Raw genomic sequence first — 22,256 nt, forward strand, 5'->3', positions numbered from 1 at the left:
GTGTGTAAAATGTCAGCACAGAGACCCAGCTAACAGCAGAACTCCTGTGTTTTACAGCAAGAGAACCTGTACGCGTGCAGACGTGGCTGCCGTCTCTTCTCTATCGTGGAGTTTATCGGGGAGAGTCGGGACCTGAACGCCACAAAGGATGCATGTGATGCGGGTAAGTCAAACTCTTTCAAGCTAAATGTTAACAAGGAAAAGGCACAAGCAAAGACAAAAAAGAAGATAGCAGAAGCTTTCTATAAAAAATTTCCACCAGTAACAAAATTATTGTTCCAATGAAAGTTGAATATCGCTGTTTGAAAGTTGCACCCAGCTGGTTTTCTAATCATATTCTGGTAAAGCCAAACGCTCCAGCCCACAGGAAGCTTCCCTGTAAAAAAGCTTCCGAATCTGTTAGGCATAAGCTGGGAGACTTTGATGTCGGAACCATGTTTGCGTAAAATGATGTACTTCCCAGCTGAGGGTTTCCTCTCAGTGGTGATGTAGGTGCCGAGAAGGCATTAACATGCTCCTCCCCGCTGGGAGAAGTGGTACGATCCCAAATCCAGGTAGACAGCCCTGGACCTGCCCCTCCCCCCTGGGGTGGTGTTTAATGGGGATTTTAGGGCTCCCTCTGTGCAGAAAATCACAGACATGGCACATAACTCATATTGCCATCCATGTTTTTGCATGTAATGGCAATGGAAGGCATTTCTGCATTCCTTTCTTTGTGCTTAAGGCAAAGTATTACTGTACCAGACAGGCCAAAGCAAATTAAACCAATTGAATGTTAGGTATAAGTTTTAAGCAATTGGTAAGTTGTTAGTGTTAAGCTAAGATATATGATATCCCTGCAAAGCTAGGCCCTGTTGTTGTCCAGCATTAATTCAGCAAACACAATTTCGAAACAGTATACGAATTTTGGGAACAGCTACCTGGTAAGTTTTTACTTTCAGTCCAGATGGGTTGTATATTATGGGTAATCCAAGAAAAAGAAGGTCAAGAAGATATGATAAAAGCCAAACATGTCAGTGAGTGTTTTATCATTCCCAATTGCCAGGTTGATGGATTCCCCTCTTTGCTACATTTTCCCAACTTACAAGATAAACCTTTTGAGTTGCTGACCCAGGAGTGACTGCTCCAGTGAATGGATGGAGAACGGCTAATGGCATCAGGTCAGGATGTGAAAGGTGTCTGACCTGTGCGCGCCCCCCTCCCCATGCATAGAATTCCTGCCTGATGCCACAGTATATTTCCCACCAGGGGGTCCATTGTGGGCTGGGGGCCTCCCACAGGGACCAGTTAAAACTGTACAAAACAGTCATCAAGTCCATTTCATGCACATCACAAACACGGGGTACCTGCGCCTGTTATTAGTAAAACAACCACCCTCCCCTCTCCCCTGATTATTAACCCAGCAGGAGTCGAGGTATGCACATGCATGTAGCTGTCAGGGGAAGGGAAATGGAAATCCAGGTGCACTTAGAGTTGAACATACATGTATCTGAGATTCTCTAGAGACATAGAGGGACATGCAGGGAAGCCTATAGTTAGATGAAGTCATACATTTCCAGTATATAGCTGTTGCATCATCATCATCCTTCTTTCTACTTTGCAAAAAGAAAAGCTTTCACAAAACTTCCACCAGAAGTTTTGGTGAAAAATGGAACAACAGAATCCATGCAACTTGTTTTAAGTTTTCATTCCCTGTCTCCAGATGGCCAAGTAGTTTATGGACAAAGATGATCAACTGATCCATTTCTAGTAAACAAAAGTACATGTATCCTGGCAGGTATAAACAATGTTTGAATGAAAGGATGCCGACTTACTGTGCTACAGGCAGTGTACAAAATACTTTTCTGCAAAAACTAGGTTGCACAACTGAATTTCAAGTTGCACTACCAATACCAACAATTCATTAATTTCTGGAAAAAAATACATAACCTTTCACTATCAATTACTTATATTATAAGCGTGTTTGTTTCAAACTAAAAATCAAGTAAATTAACAACATAATAGAGTTCTGAGGCTCAAAATCTAAGTTGCACCCTGTGCAACCTGAGCTTAGAAGTAAGTTGCACCAAGCAAAAAGTGGTTGCAATGTGCAAGTGAGCAAGTGGGTATTTTGCACGCTGTACAGGGCAAATAGATTTGGCATCTGAAGTCACACATTATACACATTGCTTGTTGAGAAACTTTTTACAATTTGAAATCTACATATCTTGCATGCCTTACTTTTGGCTCCAAGTTCAGCAGTATATGATGTAGTTAGCACTGGATAACATATTTGTGTTACAAATACTGCAGTGTTGGTGTATCTTTGGGAAAAATTGTATGTTTGCTTGTTTCAGCGTGTATGGAGGCTTACAGGCATGTGGATGACAGATACGGCTGCAGTATCGGCTGCCGCTCACAGGTGCCTTTTGCCCGGAAGAGAAAACAACAGGTTTGTTTGTTTTTGTGTACTGTTTGTATGTTTATGTTTACGATCCTGTATGCAGTGTGTAGATTGTACTGTGGGCACACAAATATATTTTGACTGATTGATAGAGTATTCAAGGTGCAGGGATGGTTGCAGGTACCTGAAGTAATGTCAGTGTACAAAATACTTTTCTGAGCCAGGTTGCACACTGTGCAACCTTGGGCAAAAACTAGGTTGCACAACTGAATTTCAAGTTGCACTACCAATACCAACAATTCATTAATTTCTGGAAAAAAATACATAACCTTTCACTATCAATTACTTATAAACATGTTTGTCTCAAACTAAAAATCAAGTAAATTAACAACATAATAGAGTTCTGAGGCTCAAAATCTAAGTTGCACCCTGTGCAACCTGAGCTTAGAAGTAAGTTGCACCAAGCAAAAAGTGGTTGCAATGTGCAAGTGAGCAAGTGGGTATTTTGCACGCTGAATGTGGTAGTATTGACTCTTTTTGTGATCAGGTAAAACTTTGGAACAAAAGGAGTTGGATACAGCCCATCAGGGCCTAGCTAATGCCACATATACAGATCATTTCACTTGTAATGTATGCCTGGCACGATAGGTAGAAAAACATACCTCTGTATGTTTGTAATCAAAACTATGCAATACTCCTTTCTTGTGTTTGGGGAATTTTTAACAAGGATATCAAGTTATCTTTAAATCCCAATGTGAGTAAGACATAAGCTCACTCAAATTATGGTTGAATAGTAAAACTGTTCACATTTCTTGTCTTAAGGAAATTTTTAACATAGATATTGGGTTATTGGAAAGCCAAACTTTGTACCACTCAACCCCTGTGTTCTGAGATGTTTTGAGGTATACAATAATAATCTGTCACAAATTTTCAAGGACAGAATTTTGTGCTCCTCTTTTCACATATTCTAGAATTTCTGAAAGATGTCGGAAAACTTTCATATCCCTTAGTTGGTATTGTAATAAGTTGTCCTGAATTTCGATGGAACAGTGAAACTTTGCGCCACAATTTTGCAGTGTCTGTCATTTTTCAACAGGGATATCAAATGAACCCAATATCCCTTCACACTGTAATAAGCTGCCGCAAATTTTGATTGAACGACGAGCCCTCTAAAAGCCGTAATAACTTCTCCACCTGTCGTCGGAGTCACGTTCCGCGTGGTAATGTTTCAGTCCGATAGCATAATAGATGACATCAATTATAACAGCGTACAAATTTATGTTGGCCATGTTTAATTCATCTCAGACTAACCTTTTATTTATGAGGACATTTAAAGACTTTAGGTACTGGCCAGTGTTTTTACACCGCCATCATTTCATGCATGACACCACTTCTGGAATAATGATGAGAATATATATTCATAAATCAGATGCGCCGTCCTTTGTTTGCAGCCTTCATCGATTTCATGCTTTTGTGATTGTATTAAATGGTGTCAAATTAGGTTTATCCCGATCTGCAGAAAACAAAAGACTTATGCAATAGGCTCCAATGTCAAATATAATGATATTTCCATACTTTTGTGGTTTTCCTGAGGTAGTAATTGTGTTAAGTCATGTCCAATAAATTATACCCTGAATTCAGAAAGCAGATCTCCTATTAGTTATACCTGATGACTACCTGATAACGGATAATGATGGAAAACTTTTTACCATCCCCACACTTTTTGTGCAACATTGCCTGCCCTAGTCAATTCATCTGATGGAAAATGTTCCATGATATTTAGAGAATCAAGACGGTGAGTTGATACATAATATCAATGATTAAGAGACAATCTGATTATGCCAGAACAAGTTATGTTTTCATGCAGTTGTAATTGTATTAAGTCAAGTCAAATAAAGGCGCCAGTATATGATGTTATCCTACTAGTAGTGTTCTAAAACATAGACCATCAATCGAAGCAGCGAGATGGTTACCTAATGCTGAGTAATAGCAGGAAAAACATGGACATAAATCCATACAGAATATATGATCCTATCAACACACTGCTGCCTGGTAATGTAATTTCCTGCAGTTGAGAAATGTCAGCCCGTGTCATGTCAAGTTGGACCTAATCTTTCTCCTGACACATAAAAACTTCAGGAACTTTTGGGTGATATGTGCAGCGATAGGATGGATACCAAATGTATTATAGACCGCACCAGGCATATATCAACATCTGAGTTTTCTAGAAGAAGGCTAGAAGATGGAGGGAAAGAAGGCTGCATCTATCTTCCGGGAGAAGGTCTCCCATTGGAGTTAACTTGGTATCCCATAGGAGTTACACCAGCTGCTGCCCTGGACATCCAAATTACGGCGGGAATGAGGTGTCGTAATTACCGCTCCAACGTTGATGAGAGCAGGGAGTTAAGCTTATTCTGTGGGGAGAGGAATTTATTTTGGCCGTCCGCTCGAGATGAATAATTCCATCATTAGTAAGCTCTGATAATGACTTAAACAATCATTAGAAAATGGATTTTCATTTTTCATGAATGTTAACTCCTACAATTTGATCACAACTCCCAGGAAAGCCACAAATATTTGTAAATTCTAACAATGACTCATCGTCAGAAGTTCCGCCTGTATTCATGAGGAGCTAAGAATGATAAATGCACAATGTTAGACAACTTCTTGTCTGTGTGACCTCTAACATTTGGTAATTTCCTTCGATGATTGCCCAAATGGCAAGTTGTCTTTCTCATGATTGTGTGACGACCGCCATGCTTTCATTACAGCTATGTTGTTGCCGACTGTAATTACAAACCACAATGTTACTTCATTAGTGTCGGGTGTACAGTCAGCAGATTATTCCAGTCCGCTGATTACAGCAGGGTGACATTGGTGTCAGGTGTGAAACTGGCAGAATATTACGCACCTCTAATTACAGCAATACTCCAATACTTGTAGCGACAAGTTCACTCTCTTGTTCGCTGACATTCAACGGTAAATATCAGCTTCATGTCTGATTAGGCCTGTGTATGAGGGGGATGACTGTGAAGTTCAATATTTTTTAGCCTGTCTCTGGCATTTTGATTTTTATATATTCCTGCTACTAGTACTGTTTGCTAAGCTGCTTTTACCAGGGCTAAGTGTATGTTGGTTTCCAATCCTTACTTGAATGATCTTGAGTACCTGAGATGCCTGGCCTATGGAAAATAAACTGGACTTAATGCTGAGATGAACTGGGGAGTATTTGAAAAATGTTTGGGAGTCCACTTATGCTATACAACACCACAAAATGCAGAAGTTGTCCACCGAGATAGTCAGTAGAGGAAGCCATACCATAGTCCTATTGTAAGTGTGTCCATGTCATTGGACAGGACCTTGCAGCCTGCCCAGTGTTAGTATGTAGACCATGTCTTTGGGGCAGGACCCTGCACAATCCATACAGATCCCTGCAAAATTGCCTTGGGATCAAATTACAGGGTGGTTTGATATGAAAGTGATACCTAACAAAAGCGCTGTGCCTGCATAATGCCTGCGCTCCGGCGGTGTGTCCGCGATTTAATGACTTGTTACAAGTAGACATGATATCATCGCGCAGTGAAAGATGGACTGCGGGCAGCATTAACCCGCCGGCAGTGAGAAATTGGCACGTAGCATCTCGGACTCCTCTCAGTAAAGACTTGGGGATTGGGCACTGCATTAGTGATGCCAGCAGGGATCTGGAAGGCTTAGCTTGTCTTCGACTCCTGTCTGACTGAGTGGTGTAGCAGGGCTCGAAATACCACCTGCATATGCAAGTTAGTGCAGGTAAAATTGGAGCTGTGCAGGTATCTCTGTTATCTACCTGCACCTAACTTGCACAGGTTCATGTAAAGGGTTTAATACATAAATGTCCTGTGATGTAGGTGTATGTGGATTGTTATTAGCTGCATTGACTTTTACCACCTATAAAGTATAAAAGAAAAAATAGCAATGGTTCCTGAAAAATTCTAGTATGATCTATACTTCCTACATTCAGATTGTTGCAGGTAAAATTTGCCTGGTGCAGGTAATTTGCAACGTTACTTGCACCTGAGTGCAGGTATGCAGAAAAAAAGTATTTCAAGCCCTGTGTAGTAATGTCCTGGGCTGCCCTTGGCAGTGCTAATAATCATATCGTACATTTCTTTAGGTTAGTGGACATTGTCTGGACAAACACTGATGACTACAGTTGCATGTCTTATTCTGGTTTCCCCTTGAAAAGAAGAAGTACTATTTAGCAATACTACTCAGCATAAGCATTCATTTGTTTGGTTCCATGTAACCGATCAACTGTCATTTTATTCAGAACATACCAGTTCTTTACTGTAGGTACAAGCTGCATAATGCTAGGGTCACATTTTCAATTCTGGTGAAGGAAGATATAATATAAAAGACAACAAACCAAATAAATGTACCCAAAACTATTCAAGAGCATAAATTGTACATTTTTCTTGATATAAACTTAAATATTTCCTTTCTTTCTTACTGCTTTATTTTCTTTAAATAATAACATCTTGATGATTATTTCTTGTGTAGTTTTAAAAGCAATGTGCTGAAATTCCCTGTGCTCCTTTATCCTATCCTCTCTTTTCACTCACCGCCTTATATCAAACCCTGAGAAAATATGTTCCACTAAAGCTGAGCTGTCTTGGATAAGAATGATAAAGTACTGGGCTTTATCTTGTCAAAACAGAAATTTCAGTACCACAGGCTGAGTGTACCATTAATGAGCGGCTGAAACAAAGCCGAGATATCCAGCATGACCCTTTAACCAATACTGTATTCAGAATAAACATGGAACCCTCCTCCCAGATCTCGCCTAAATCCCTGGGAGTGATAACCAGATTATCTCCTGCACAGGGAGAGTGCAGGTAGTGCATTAGGCTGGGTTTTGAGAGACAGTTTGTTTCTTGTGTGTCAATAGACATCAAGAATGCGTTTGACTCAGGACTAAGTAGTCATAAAATGTCACATGCACATCTACGTTATTACCTGTAAGGTGCATTTTCATGTCTATATGGTAGATGGGGGCACACTTTCACTATAAAGTGTCATCGATGTAAGGAAAATGAGTGCTATAACAGTGTTAGAGGAATACAAATATCCCAGAGTCAGCATCAGCACATGGATTTTGGAACTCCTCCAGCAGTTACATTGTTACCTTTGCCAGAATGGCTAAGGTTATGTTTTAGGCTTGTGAGTCTGTGTGTCTGTGTGTTAACAGTATAACTCGAGAAGCCTTGGATGGATCCCGATGATATTTGGTAGGTGGATAGGGGTCGGGAAAACGAAGGTCAAGTTCGATAATGGGCCCCCTAGCGGCTTGCTAAGGTACTGCAGCAGAACCTCAATATTTGATATCTCGTGTTCTGGACATGCTGTGGTTATGATTTTTGAGTGGTAGATAGCCCTTGAGGCAGAGAGTAAGTACCATAAGTTTGAACCCCCTAGCGGCTTGTTTGGAACTGCAGTCGCCGATTTCCTTTCAAACTTTGGGCGAGAATAACTCGAGAACGTGTTGATGAATCATCACGATTTTTGGTATGTAGATAGCCCAAGTAACAATGTACATTATGAAATACTAATTATGCAAATCAGGAACTAATTTACATAATTAATGAGGAAAGTTTATAAATCCACTGCATTTCATGATAGGACTTTCAAACTTGTCACATGTATAGATGAGAAAGAGAGAAATATCAATGCATGTTAATTATGCAAATGATGACCTCATTTGCATAATTAATGAGAAAATATAAACGCATTGATGGATCGTAATGGTTTTTGGTATGTAGATAGCCAAAGGGAAGACTTACATGATGGAATTCTAATCATGCAAATCAACAGCTAATTTGCATAATTAATTAGGAAAATGTGTAAATCCACTGCATTCCTTTATAGGACTTTCAAACTTGTCACATGTGCAGCTGAGAAAGACAGAAATATCAATACAAATCAATTATGCAGATGATGATCTCATTTGCATAATTAATGGAAATATGAACGTGCTGACGGATCGTCATGATTTTTGGTAAGTTGATAGCCTAAGTAAAACGTTACATAATGAGATACCAGTTATGCAAATTAACAGCTAATTTGCATAATTGATGAGGAAAGTTGATAAATCCACTGTATTCCGTGATAGGACTTTCAGACTTGTCACATGTAACTGAGAAAGATGGCAGAGAGTAAGAGGTGTATGTTTGGGTCCGCTAACATCTTGTCTTGAACTGCAGGAACTTTGAAAGATAATAAGTCAAGAAGGGATTGAATGGATCATCATGATTTTTGGTATGCTGACAGCTTAAGTGATGCTTGATACAATTCAATATTAGTATGTAAATAGGGATCTAATTTGTATAAGCAATGGCAAAATGTTATGAACCAACTCCAGGCATATAAAATAAAATATAATGAGTAGCACATTTATGTCTTCAGACATCATTCTACATAACAAACCTGGTTTATTTGGCAAAGGTATGTGTTCGTGGAACTCTAGTTAATTCTACTATACAAGTTGGCAATGCCTATTGCAATCATTCTTAAAGATTTGTAATTTTAGCAGATATTGGCAAAGTCGGCATCTGACATTGCATTGGAATCATTAAGTGCTTTGTAAGTGCAAGAAAGATTTTTGTTTGAGTTTGAAGACAGAAGCAGAAGCTTTTGGCCTCCCTTGCACTAGTAATGTATACTATTAATACTGTTATGTTCTTTAATATTTCAGTGTCATGTATTTATTGTTATTTTTGTTTTGAGTGTAAAACAAATAAACAATAAACAAAGGACAGGAAAATGGCAAATCAGTTAGCTACAGGTGCAGTGCCTTCTAACTTTGTCCATGTATTGTGTTTGGAAAAGGTTGGTTTGCTCACAGTTGTAAGTTGGAATTGTCTTGTTTTGTTTCAGCGTGATGATGAGGTACAGAAGATCCACTTCCTGACACCGATGATGATGGTACGGAACATCTACAGCGACCTGCTGAGCCGCGCCCAGAACTACATCTCTGTCTCCTGGTCCCTCTACATGCAGTCTGACAACGGCAAAATCATCGTTCTTAAGGTGCCTACATAACAAGAGTTTAAAGCAGCTTTATTAGTTGCTAGAGTTTATGCAAGTCTCTAAAAATTTCCAGGAATGTTTGTTTAAAAGTCTTAATGTTAGAAAGTCAGCAAATGTAAAATTTTCCAGAAACACAAAGGTGTTTTTGACCTGAAAATCTATTCAATCACATTGGATGGTCTCTGCAGGGACCTGTGAACATTTGCCAATCTCTAACAATGGTGCACTGATCCAGAGAACACGGGCGTATTACTGCTGAAAATGTCATCTGGAGTTTGCAGACTCGTTAGTCCATCGATTTTCCTGGTGTAACATGTGCATAAAGAAGTAAAACTTGACAATGTGAAGGACTTTTCAAGACAGTTTCAGAATTTTAACCAGTATGGGAGTGCAGGTATTCTCTCTAGAGTCCTCATCAATTGCCCGGCCCCTACCATGCCTACTGATGACTGCTAGCTTTACAAATATCAGAAGACAAGACACGAACATGAAGCATGCTCATGTCTTGAAAGTATCAAGTGATAGATAGCAAAGTCTTACATCCATAAATTTTCCTGATATAAGTGCCTGGATTTTATTGTGCCAAGATTACCATATCCCAGCTCCGTAACGCCTCAGTCCTGACTAACTGCATGTGGCAGGTGTTGCCTGTAGGCAGTAATTCCACCAGCGGCTGCTTCGCCGGTAATTGTTCCCCCTGGATCCCCCCCTTCCTTCCCCCCACCCCAATATTGGGGCTAAATTAGACACAGGGGAGACGCACCACTTATCCAGACCCGACCTCTGCCCCGAAACAAATTTCTGCAATTTTGGACCTTAAGTGAAGAATGAGAATATGGAGGAAATTCCATACAAATGTCTGGTAACTGATGGATCCAAGCAAATTTCAGGCTGCCACGAGCCATACAGTAATTGGCATACTTTCATGATAGATACCTGGTGGTATGCATGTATTCATAGGTATTTTTTTGGTCATAAAATAATGCATGGTTTATTGTATCAGATTCCATTAAGGTGCCATTTCCAGGGATAAATGTTCAATTTTTATAGTACAAATGTACAAGGTACCTACTTGGTTTTGAACATTATAAGAAAGAGAAAGCAACCATTCTGCCTTGCTGGTTTGAATAGGCATCACACTCCAGTGACCCTATCTACACACCAAGCTACATGTACATAATGTATTGAAGGTTATAGAAGGAAGAGGGTTAACCAAGTTTCCTTTGTTCCTTCCTGTAGTCGGAGCCTGAAGTGTTCGTGGACAGGATTATTCCTGAGGATGAGAACTTCCACTGTAAGTAGTGATTTTCATATATCTACCATGTCACATTCCTGCACTCATAATGGCACATCACATATCAGTCTCCTGGTGTGGAACATTTTCCATCTAAGGTTGAAAGCTCATCTGTATAGATTTAAGTATTACATTTTTATTGAAAGTTGTGCTTCTCAATCCTTCCTATAAGGCCAGGAGCTTGCCCAATGGTTGTGGTGGTCTTGATACATGACCAAATCATCTTAGCCTTCTGCTACCCTTTGTATCAAAGCATAACAATCAAAATATCAAAAAGTATTGATGGTGACCTTTTTCCCATTTCTGGAGTCAGTAATTGGAATGTGCGTTTCCTGGCGAATGACTGTAGGCATAGCCTTCATTTTCCTTTTGTGAAATTTTTGACTGAAATACTTATGTGAACTTGTATTACGCATGTTTCACTGGCCTTAGACTGCAAGACTTACATTGATTTTTCTGTATTGTCCACTTTTAGTTCCAAGGTCAGAGCTGCGGCCAGAGGTCAGCCTGGATCTCCTTGATGACCTTGACCTTGAACTAGATGACAGAAGATTACAGCCCAGAGAGCCACGCCTCCAGAGAATATCCCAGGATGCTCATTGGCCGGGCAGGCCCCAGCCGACGGCTGATTGGTTGGGCTGTGTGTCGAAGAAGTCTGGGCTGCCGAGGTGGCTGCTGAGCTCCACGCTGTTCCTGTCGGTGCTGGCCATCCTGTGGCTGTGCTGTGCCACCTCCGCAACAGCACAGGAACAGACGCTGAAGCAGCCGGTAAGGACACATTTTTTGAGAAAGCAACAGGTTCAGCCAGCAAAAGAGCCTAAAATGTAGTTTGCAAACCATGTCAAACATGATTTCAGAAGACTAAAGGTATTACTTATCAAACGTTGTGAGAAGAAACAAGGTAACAAAATGTTGTAATATGCAGACCATCTAATGCATAAGTTCATGTTTGGCTTGAATGAATATGGTAAGCTGGATTTGTGTTGTGTTCTCTTATAGAAAATTTAGATTTGAGTTGTGTTGTGTTGTTCTCTAATAGAAAATTTAGATTTGAGTTGTGTTGTTCTCTTATAGAAAATTTAGACATGAGTCGTGTTGTTCTCTTATAGAAAATTTAGACATGAGTTGTGTTGTTCTCTTATAGAAAATTTAGATTTGTGTTGTGTAGTTCTCTAATATAAAATGATTTTTTTGTTGTTTACAGAAGCTGAGTATTTATGGAGATCTGGAGACCATAGTCGCCCAACAGAAGTCAGCCCCAGGCAGCGTGGTGGAGGTACCATCACAGGAGGCACCAGAAGAACAAGCTGGCCCCTTACCGGTCAAGATTAAGGTGGACCACTCCATGGTCTAGACAACAGAAAACCCAAGGAGTCTTCATGTAGATCCGACCAGTTTATGTTGACAAAACAACATGTGTGTTAAGCATGGAATCTGCACAACTTAAGAGTGTGACTGCTGGTCAAAAGTAGAAAGTTCTGGTTGAATCTGGTTTAAACTGGTTGGAAATGACATGATTCTAATGCTTTCTCTCAAAACAAAGTCTAAGTTGTGGGAAATAAAGCCAGAACCATGGTTGGAATTTGGATTTAGTGGAAAGTCCACATTTTGGAAGTTGTTTCAGCCAGTTTTAACTACAAAGGTTTTATTTGGGTTTAAAACATTTTTTCTGCTCATGAGCTAAGAAATAAACTGCCATCATTATGATTGATATAGAGGAAATGCTATGACATTTTAATGCTGAGCTTGCTTGGTACAATGCAGTTGCATAAGCCAAGCTGCAGCAATTGTCAACTGTCTTCTTTTCAAAACCTTGTCATAAAACGTGATCATAGGAGTGTGTAGGTTAAGAGTTGAAGCTGGCAGTCACCATTTTGTTCCAAATTGGATTAACCTGGGAGTACTGTTTTCAGTGAGGCTGTGCCATGTAGAGTAATTTCACATATGGTTGCAGTTTGCAGGATAAGAGGTTGTACTGGTGCAACCAGGTTGTACTTTTACAGCTCCTTACAGTTGTCCACAAAATATAGTCATGCTCTCCAAAATCTGTAACTTTTTCAAAAGTAAATATTTCCTACTGAAAAATGATCTGCGTGAGAATTCGTAAACTCATAGCAATTTGTAAGGGCTGCAGACAAGGAAATGTATTCTGTCAGGGGAACGTTTTAGACATGTTTTTGGGATTCTGCTTTTAAACTACCAATTGTATGATGTAGAGAGATATGCCAATGGAAAATAGTGCAATGTTGTAATGTTTTTTCTGTACTTTTTACCGGAAAAAATTGAAATTTGCTGTTTCACTGGAGTGTTTGACATAATGTATAGGTAACCTATGGTAAATGATCTAGTTGTGTTAGCAAAATGCTTCATCGTTTGAATTACTTCAACAGATACAAAAAAAGACATTAGCGATAGCTGGAGACCTGTAGCTGCACAGCATGGTAGGATAGCTTTTAGGGAACAATGAAAGAATATTCTTAACCAGTAGTAGACTTATACCATGATTTCAGCAGTCTATTTCTGTACATAGAAACTGTCCTCTTCTAGTACAAAGTCATCTCTCTTCTTCTGTTTCTCACAAAATCATGACCTGGGCAACTCCATTGCTTTCCCTTGTCTGGGTACTAATTGATGACATTTACGTGATTACCATTGGGCATTGTATAAAAGTTACACCTGAACTGTAAGCAGTCCCCTCACCCATGCCTTTCTGCCATCCTTTTGAAGGTTTTATTAGACATTGTAAATTTAATCCTTTGTATTCATGTACCCTCTTTCTTTGTTTTCTAATGAACCACACATAGCATGTCTGCAGAAGCTATCTGGTAGGAAAATGACCCGTTATATGGGACAGTTGTAAAATACTCCTGTTAGAAGAAAGCCTATTTTTTCTGGCCTGACATTGGCCCTCGTTTTCCCAGCATGCACATTATTTCCAAGAATGCTCGAGGCATTTCACATTAGCTATGAAATTCATGGACATTAATCTTGCATAAATTCTGGAATGTTTTCCCCATTTTCATTGTTTAGGGAGGAGCAGTAACGAACTGCTGATTGGAAAGGGAGGATTAGTGATCAAGTCCAAATGAAACAGGGAAGATGATTGATGGGGATGAATGTTCATCACAACCCTCCCTCCTCCCTAGGGTTAAGAATGGAATAGTCCAAAGCTGTGTGGTGGTGTTTGCGTACTTAATAGTGTAGGAAGATTCTTTTTCTGATTTTTGTTATGTCTCAATACAATGGGGGAGGGGGGTGCAAACAGCATGTATAGTGCCATGACTTTCTTTCATAGATGCCAACATGATAAGGATGATTGCACATATCTTCTTGTGCTACTATGATTATGTTTTTGGACCTAATCATTGGGGGACATTTATGAGATAGTGTGATCTTAGGGTTCAAATCAAGATTTTTGGGGGTCAAAAGACCTATCAAAAACTGGTATCAGTCCTGGAACATTTGTAGGATATGAAACCTACATGTGTAGATATGAAGTACATGTACATGTAAGCGGTGTTGTCACACCCTTTCATTGCATAGTATTGTTCTTTTCTGTATTAAATGCTGCAATCATTATTTCTTCCCCACAGAAATGCGCTACTGTAGATATCCTATCCTAACATTTCACCATGTGCTTCACTGTCCTATTTGTGTGTTACAATACCAAGGGATTATGTATCATTGAGTGATGGTGATTTGGGACTTTTAATGTGTAAATTATCTCGGCAAATCTGCCGCATCATTTCACACTATGTATATCTCTTTCATCCATTGAGTATTCATTGTTGATTTTACTTCTGGGTTTTAAACCTCACATTTAGGAAGATGTCTTGTAAATAAGTGTCAGAAGTGTAAGTTATTCTGCTCTGAGTACAATAGGAACATGGGGCTGTATGAAGCGGTGTTGGGGTTCATCTCAATAAAGAGATTTAAACTTTATCGATGGCTCAGTGTCATTCATGGATCGTAGTTAACTTGACTCAACTTTTAAGTAGTTGCTGCCCCTATGTTGGTGTGGTAGATGGATCTGAAACTTCTTCTGATTATTTGGTGTGCGTGTTTGTGTGTGTGTGTGTGTGTGTGTGCGTACATATATGCAGTGTGTGTGTGTGTGTGTATGCGTGCATATATGCAGTGTTTATGTATGTATATACATTTATATAGTTGTGTGTATTTATATAGTTTTGTGTGTGTGGATACGGCTTGTATACTGTGAGTGTGTAACGTGTGTGTGTGAACATATATGTGTACACATACATGTATATAATCTCCAAGCAGATCCTACGGTGCCATAAGATAGCATCAAAGCTGGCCAATGAGTATAGCCGGCCAAAGGGAGTCAGACGGGCCTGAGATGAACGTGTATACACACACATGTAAGTGTGTGTGTGTTTGTAATACTATGAAGGTGGGCTATGTATCAAGCAAGCCTCTAGTTTCAGTGAACACCCCACACGCCCCTTTACCTCAACCCTCCCGTGGTAAGTCGGATTAGAACACTAAAAGCTTTCCTCATCACACCTGCGCCCCTCCCCAGCCTCACCCGGGCCGGATCAGCCCTGAGCTCCTCTAATCTCCTACTTCCCCCACGGACTGGTTCCAGTCAGTCTCACCAAGGCCAAGTCCGTCTCACCAGAGGATGGGCACGGTTCAGTGGCGTGCCACAATGTCTCGGAATTTGTTTACAAAAAGCGGGAATTTTCCGGGCGTGTAAAAGACCGCTATTGAGAAACGCCTGACAGAGTGTTCTATTCTTGGAATGTCTTGCAAAGTTCAAAATAGAGGATCTAGGAAAGAACTTTAACACCGCTTTTAAAGGTTGGCCTCCCAAAAATGTGCCTCATTTTCTGGCTTACAACATGCTGATGACGGACCGTGAATATCAATAAGTGTTGTTGCAAACTTTTTTTGTCTTATTGTATTACTTAACTTTTTATGAGAAATAAATTTCCCGGTACATATTTCCGCTCACAAAGAAACAAACAAACAGAGAGGGGTCAAATACGCTCTTGACGGAATTGAAATCTTACTAAGTGTCCAAATGAGAGGCAACCCCGCCGCCGGTATTTATGTGGTGGCAGTGAGTACTTGCCATTAGCGATGAGAGCGGAGCTTCAAGATACGGCAACCCGTTTTCGAAAATATTCATAATAGCTATAAAATTGATTTGCAGGCTTTCGGTATGCGCCTACAATTTCCCTGCAGTTAATGCTATTACCTGTCGTGAAATATCGTGCATAATGGATGCCTATTCCCCGGAGACAACATTAAAATTTGAAGTGATAACAAATACAAGAATCCGATTTGGCAGGGACAATTCCGACATCCAGTGTTTTAACCTGCCGACCCCAGATTAACGGCGTTTGGATGCACCGAGGGAGCGGCTCAAAATGAGGGAGCAGCTCAAAATGAAGCATTTGGGGTCGATCTTAGTTCGCCTGTATAAAGTTATTCACAATCAAAAAGGTTACTGTTGCCACTATTCAGACGAATTCCTTCAAATGCTATCACTATTTGAACAATTAACCCACAGATTGTAAATGATAAGAATACCATATACCAATAGGACATTGTCTAGTGTATAGTCTTTTCAAGTATCATTAATTCTATATAGAAATGCACGTATATGTACATGTTCATATGTTCCAGAAAGTCGAAAGAACGCTTAAGTCGTTTTGATTACTCGAGCATCTATCTAAAACAGTCAAATGTAATCAATAAAATCTGTTAATGAATATATGAATGCCAATTCCTTTGCAACAATATTTCATCCAAATTATCACATACCGTTTCATAGCAACCTATTAACGTGAATAATTTAATCCTCAAGAAAATTTAAGATGGAAACCGCACGAATAGTAGCCGACTGAAAGTATTAATGCAGTATACAGAGCTATACAGACGCAAACTCCTGGATGCAGGCCACTCTTTTAACAAGTATCAAGTAAGTAAGCATACAGAGCTTGAAACTGCACCGACGGTAGACAGTCTAAAAGCGCCCCTACACGGCTCAAAATATTATTACAGTTACAGGATGCCAGGATGCTGCATCATCTGTACACTCCGCTAGCGTTCTCTTCATTTTCTTTATTATCAGTCAGTAGCTTAGGCATGTAACAGTTTTAGCATCGCGAAATCTTCGATATTTACGTGGAGAAATTCCTGTCTATTAGCAATCTGGGATTATGTAGACATGCCTGTCCTCGGTACTGAACGCAATTTACCTCCACGCAATAGCGGCCTTTAGCGATTGATATTCAAAGCGCAGGCCGATGCAACAGCACTACAGCACTATGACTGACTTGGTCATGGGTCAGTTTTGGTGACTTATCCAGTTTGTCGGTTGAATCATACGCGTGTTTAGGTTGAAATTGGGGGGGGGGGGGGGGGGTGACCGTCCGGCCATATGTAGTCGACAGGAACAGTTGGTATGCCGAATCTGATGGAGACATCATTGATTGACACGTATATTAAAGTAAGGACAGAAGACTGGCCATGTAAGATTGAACTGGGGAGGCTGAGTAGCATTTTGCTGAAATATATCTAGTGACATAATTTGGATTTTCAATGTAAATAAAAAAAAGCAAAATTTCAAATTCATAAATTAAAAAAAAAAGCAGGGAAGGAATAACCTTCCTGTACAATGTGTGATGACATCTTGTTGTGTGCATGAATGTCATACAGTGCAATACTAGTGGGCTTCCCCTCTCATGCTTATAGGATCTTCTTTTGTCCGAATGATTCTCATTGACTCTAAAATGCTGGCGGAGAGAACGGTGCCTATTACTATTGGTGCAATGATACTTTTGGTCACTAGTCGGCGCTTTAAATCCATTTAGTTAATTGGTGCATTAGGTGGTTTGTCTACGAAATCATCATAGGAGCTATTTATGTGAGCTACCTGCATGCCAGAAAATCACGGACAAAGCCAGTCAGAACAGGATCAGACTGGTCACTCCTAAAGATATGCAGCTGTGTTAGAGGCTCCCTCCCTAGAGGATCCCTCACAAACAATAGATCACAATTCTGAGTATAATAACGACACCGTACAGTTCATGTTTGACATGTTTGAATGGATTTACAGAACTCAAATGGGTGTGAATTTGACTTAAGAGGGTGTCGGAGTGTCATGAAACTGTGAACCAAGAGTGAAACGACCAGAATAACTGACGATAAAGGCTCGGCGGGAGCGATCAGACGAGCGTTGCAGTTGACCAAGGAGTTCTTTGGTTTGACCGAATGTTATTGTTATGAAAAGGTTAGGTGTGTTCAGTGTATATAAAGACAGGTAGACGGAAGGTCGAAGGTACCGTGTGCCTGAAAACGTGCCCCGTCCGGGACGACTTTCTTGGAAGTCGTGGTGTTTGGAACCGCTTACAAAACATGCTATCGATCACGTCACTTGTGATCTAATATCCAGTGGTTTTGTTGGTGAACCACCTTCAATATTGCCATCTTTAATCACAGACAAAGCCAAATAAGCCACCAAAATTCAAACCCCTTCGCGAGCCTTTCATCATTTCCCCATTCATGAAAAGAGGGAAATTTGGCAATTTGGCGGTCGTTTAAGCCACTTTTCAGGACGCGGCCGGGAGCGGTACTGCAGCTTGGGCTCTCATAGGGTCTGTAGTCCTGACTTGTAACATGCCGTACCATACTAGATTTTAGCTCAATTCTAGTAAAAACTTTTCCAAATAAGTCCAGACATCTTTACACACATCTAGAATGACATTCAAGACGCTAGTTGACATAAAAAGAATAGCTTTGGGCCCCGCGCAAAAACTGGCATGTGACACCATGTCTGCCTGTGGAAGCGCCGCCTACATTCATGTGTACATCATATATTGTACGTATTGAATAGGTTAGTAATATAATTAATGGTTTTTTCTTCTAAAAATTTGACCTTTTACTCAACTGTTCACCTACTTTTTATGTGGAAAAGGAAGCTCGGTCGTTACTCAGAAAATATGACGATCTTTTACCCCAACATCTGCTTGTGACCTATGATGACTTCTGTCTTAGCTAGAGAATTATCAATCTATCAGTGACGAGCTCCAGATTTGTATTGTAGTTTTGTATCTTAAGATTTTCAATTAATGATAACACCAAGATAGACCATCTGGAATTCAGAAACCCTCTCCTTGATACGGTACCGTTAACGTGGGTACTGACGTCAATCACTAGTGATTTATGATTTCGCGATTCTTTCGTACAAGAAATAGAAATTCATTGATGATTGTGAGGTTCACTTTTATTGTTTGGAGATGTGATTTGATAAGAATGTTTGATAGGAATGTTTGTAATTTAATCACTAATTAATACATTGTAGCTATACACTTAGGTTTAAGATGAGGTGCGTTGAATCGAGAAAAGACATTCCCAAATTGATAGGTAGAATAGTACTATAGTACTACTAGTGTCCCAGGCTATAGCTTCCTCCTCAAAATCTACTTTCTAATCGATATCAACAGTTAATTTTCTTTAACTTGTGCGTACAAGCGGTTGGGTCATATATGGATGACAATGTACTGATAGGTCTGCGAAAAGAAAACGCAAAACAATAGTCACAAATTTACACAGCCTCACTTGACCCACCCACGATCGTTACTGCCTCGTCCCTTTAAATGTAGACATACATTGTAACTAGGGTTGGGGGTTACTACTCATTCCCATTCCCATAATCAACAATCTATATATTGCACATCTTTTCGTTTCATTATAATACATATACATATCACACGCCCGGAAAGTTGAAACACACAGTCATATACTATATGTATATGGTTACAATAGCGCACATGTACATGTATATGTCCCAGGTTAGCCATGGAGACTCTGTATAAGTGGACGTTTCTACAGTCTGTCTTTTACATGTTCTGCTGTCCACCCATTAAGAGTCTGCAGGGCTAGTCCAAGGTGTGCAAGCTATATGAATATTCAGGTTTAATATATACCTCTTGAAAAACTGATCAGCAAGTCTAAAGAATTAGATGGACATACTCACAATGGTCAGTTGGCTTACAACGACTACAGAGCGGATTTGAGTTCACCTTCAAACATTCTACGACACTAGGCAATTCACAAAATAATTCTTTCTGACAATGAACGTGAAAATGTCAAAACTAGCAAGAAGCAAACCTGAGTTAATGGGACCTCTTAATTCAACAAAGTGACAGTTTTGAGTACTCTCCAAGCAGAGGTTTAAGCTGCGGCGCGAGACATCAACAAAACGGTACAAAATAGAAAGCCTGATAAAAACGCCTAAGGCTAAAGAAACGTCACTTAACAACCGGAGCATCACCTCTGCTTAGAGAGCATGTTACGAGCACTAGGATATAGACTACAAAGTGTCATGACGGAATATGACCCCGTGATTCTGTCAGATTGCAATCTCTACATGAACATTTACACTGTCATCATCTTAGATATCATAACAATATATTCGGGTACATGACACGGATCCAGAAAGTAATGTACACGTACTCGTAAAGGCTGATGATTTACAGTCTGATATGAAACTGTTTTGTCACAACGCCCTGAATTCAATTGTCTTTCCCGGACTAGTCTAAACACCAAACAGCTAAACAGGGAGTATAGTCTAACATTTTCCACACACTGTCGTGATCATCTCATGGCCTCAGATGAACAACTCCTGAAACTCATGGTCAGATCGCAAGGAGGCGGTATCGTTCCTTGACTTGAAATTAACCATAGGAATGTCCTCTTGACGACAAAGATCCCAAAGTAGAGCAAACGGTGACAAATGTCGAACAGTGGAAAACAATCTTTTCATTCCTTGATATTTTCCGACCTTACACAACAGCTGTGTTGTTATTTTTGTTGTTCTTAGTGGGCTCTGGATACGCAGAGATTGAGCCGTCGTCTGGACGTTTAAACATGAACCAGATCCACTCCACGAAAAACACGACCATGGCGCCGGCCATCCCCATCACCAGGAAGTAGAAGAGCCCACCAAAGTTGTCCATTCCCAAGACGCCTGTCGTCTCGGCCGCGTCTGACTTGCAGTGTTCCTTCTTCTTGTTGAACCACCTGTACGATTTGGATCATATCATACCATAGATGAATGCAAGTGTCGTACATTGAGAGCGAGTGAGCAAGCTTTATTGACATATGATAGAACACGTGACCGATCCTTTTCTTTTTCAATGACATTATAAACCCTCATCTTAAAGAGAATAAGTTTAAGGCTTAGGAGATGTAGACCTTTGTTTTAGGTTTACTTTGATTATAATAGGCATATTCACTGATCTAACTCCGCATACAAAGGTCAAAGGCATTATATAATAGCCAACACTAGTAGTAGAGTAGAACATTGTTCATAACTGTCCATTGTTACTTGTATATGTACTATGTTTATGCCATGTACTTGCAATTAGCCCTCGGGCACGAACTTGCAATAAACTTGTTATAAAAGATGCATGGCTTCTAAAGAGACTTGTCTCAACCATTTTACGCACATTGGGGTTTCTGTGGCCTCCGTCGGTCGGGGTGCATAACAATGTCCAGATGTGTTTTGTTTATCTGGACCCAGAGGGCTTTCAGCCTTGACCTGAGCTGTATAATGCGCAGTTGGATCCGTGACCATGCTTATTCCGCTAGAACGCTAGTTTGTATGATAACTAGTGACATTTGGTCATTTCATATTGAATGTAAAAAGACCAACAAAAACATACTTAAAACCTCATCAAAATAAATTCCCTGGGGAATACTCAGATGATACTACTGCGCATGCCTGTAAAAATTCCTCACATGCCTACGGAATTCTGGGAATTCTTGTCAAACGGTCGCACACTATAATATTAGGCTCGCCCCTGGGCGTCGCCAAAAAAAATGTTAGACTTCAGGGACAAACCTGTTTTCAAGGACGTCCATCTCCCCATCCTGCGCCATCTTCATCATGGCCAGGTTGACCTCTGACACGTATGGTGACTCGAGCGGAAACGGAAGTGCGACCTGAAACTTGAAGAAGTAGTCGGCGGTGAGGATGACCATGTCGCACCGCTCCTTGAGGATCTCGTACTCGTAGGTGGTGGGGGAGATGAAGATGTAGTCACCCTCAATAGCCCGGTCCATGGCCTCACGGGACTCGCGCGTCAGAACCTCATCTATTAAAGACGACACAATGATTCACGGGTTAGTCGTTCTCACAGCCTTTACGATAAGAAATATGGAAATCATCATTTCTGCATCCAGTTCATTGTTCAGGGCTCTCAGGCACTACAGGTGCGTCTGTTTTTCTGTCTGTTTCTCTTCTGTTTTTATTTGATACCTTGTGTTCTGGACTAGCCATGGTCACGATAGCTCTTTTGGTGTGGAAAGAGTGACATGAGCGTTGGCCATCTAGCAACTTTCTTTGGATATGCAGGCGGCGTTTAATGCGCAGACTTGGAGACAGGATGAATTAAGAAGGGGCGCGTCGTCGTCAATCTTCATGATTGTCGGCAGCTTTGACGGCGACCAGCGTAATTGTGGTATATTCAAGCTAGTGAC

At 40.3% G+C, this 22,256-nt stretch overlaps 2 protein-coding genes across 2 annotated transcripts in view; one reads left to right on the plus strand and one right to left on the minus strand.

Annotated features, from left to right (window-relative positions):
• Positions 1-14,684, plus strand: part of LOC118431694 (transmembrane protein 59-like) — a 37,144-nt gene extending 22,460 nt beyond the window's left edge. The window contains exons 2-7 of the mRNA XM_035842951.1: positions 58-163; positions 2,337-2,431; positions 9,296-9,448; positions 10,688-10,742; positions 11,218-11,510; positions 11,947-14,684. Of these exons, the coding sequence (XP_035698844.1) occupies positions 58-163; positions 2,337-2,431; positions 9,296-9,448; positions 10,688-10,742; positions 11,218-11,510; positions 11,947-12,096 (852 nt within the window). The 3' untranslated portion in view covers positions 12,097-14,684. The remainder of the gene's footprint in view (positions 1-57; positions 164-2,336; positions 2,432-9,295; positions 9,449-10,687; positions 10,743-11,217; positions 11,511-11,946) is intronic.
• A 3,970-nt stretch (positions 14,685-18,654) lies between these two features.
• LOC118432471 (glutamate receptor ionotropic, kainate 5-like) overlaps positions 18,655-22,256 on the minus strand; it is a 17,453-nt gene continuing 13,851 nt past the window's right edge. Inside the window, exons 15-16 of the mRNA XM_035844055.1 lie at positions 21,619-21,871; positions 18,655-20,795 (exon numbers count right to left, since the gene is read on the minus strand). Of these exons, the coding sequence (XP_035699948.1) occupies positions 20,558-20,795; positions 21,619-21,871 (491 nt within the window). The 3' untranslated portion in view covers positions 18,655-20,557. The remainder of the gene's footprint in view (positions 20,796-21,618; positions 21,872-22,256) is intronic.

Source organism: Branchiostoma floridae, chromosome 15 (assembly GCF_000003815.2).
Source record: "Branchiostoma floridae strain S238N-H82 chromosome 15, Bfl_VNyyK, whole genome shotgun sequence".
In the NCBI taxonomy this organism is placed as follows: domain Eukaryota; kingdom Metazoa; phylum Chordata; class Leptocardii; order Amphioxiformes; family Branchiostomatidae; genus Branchiostoma; species Branchiostoma floridae.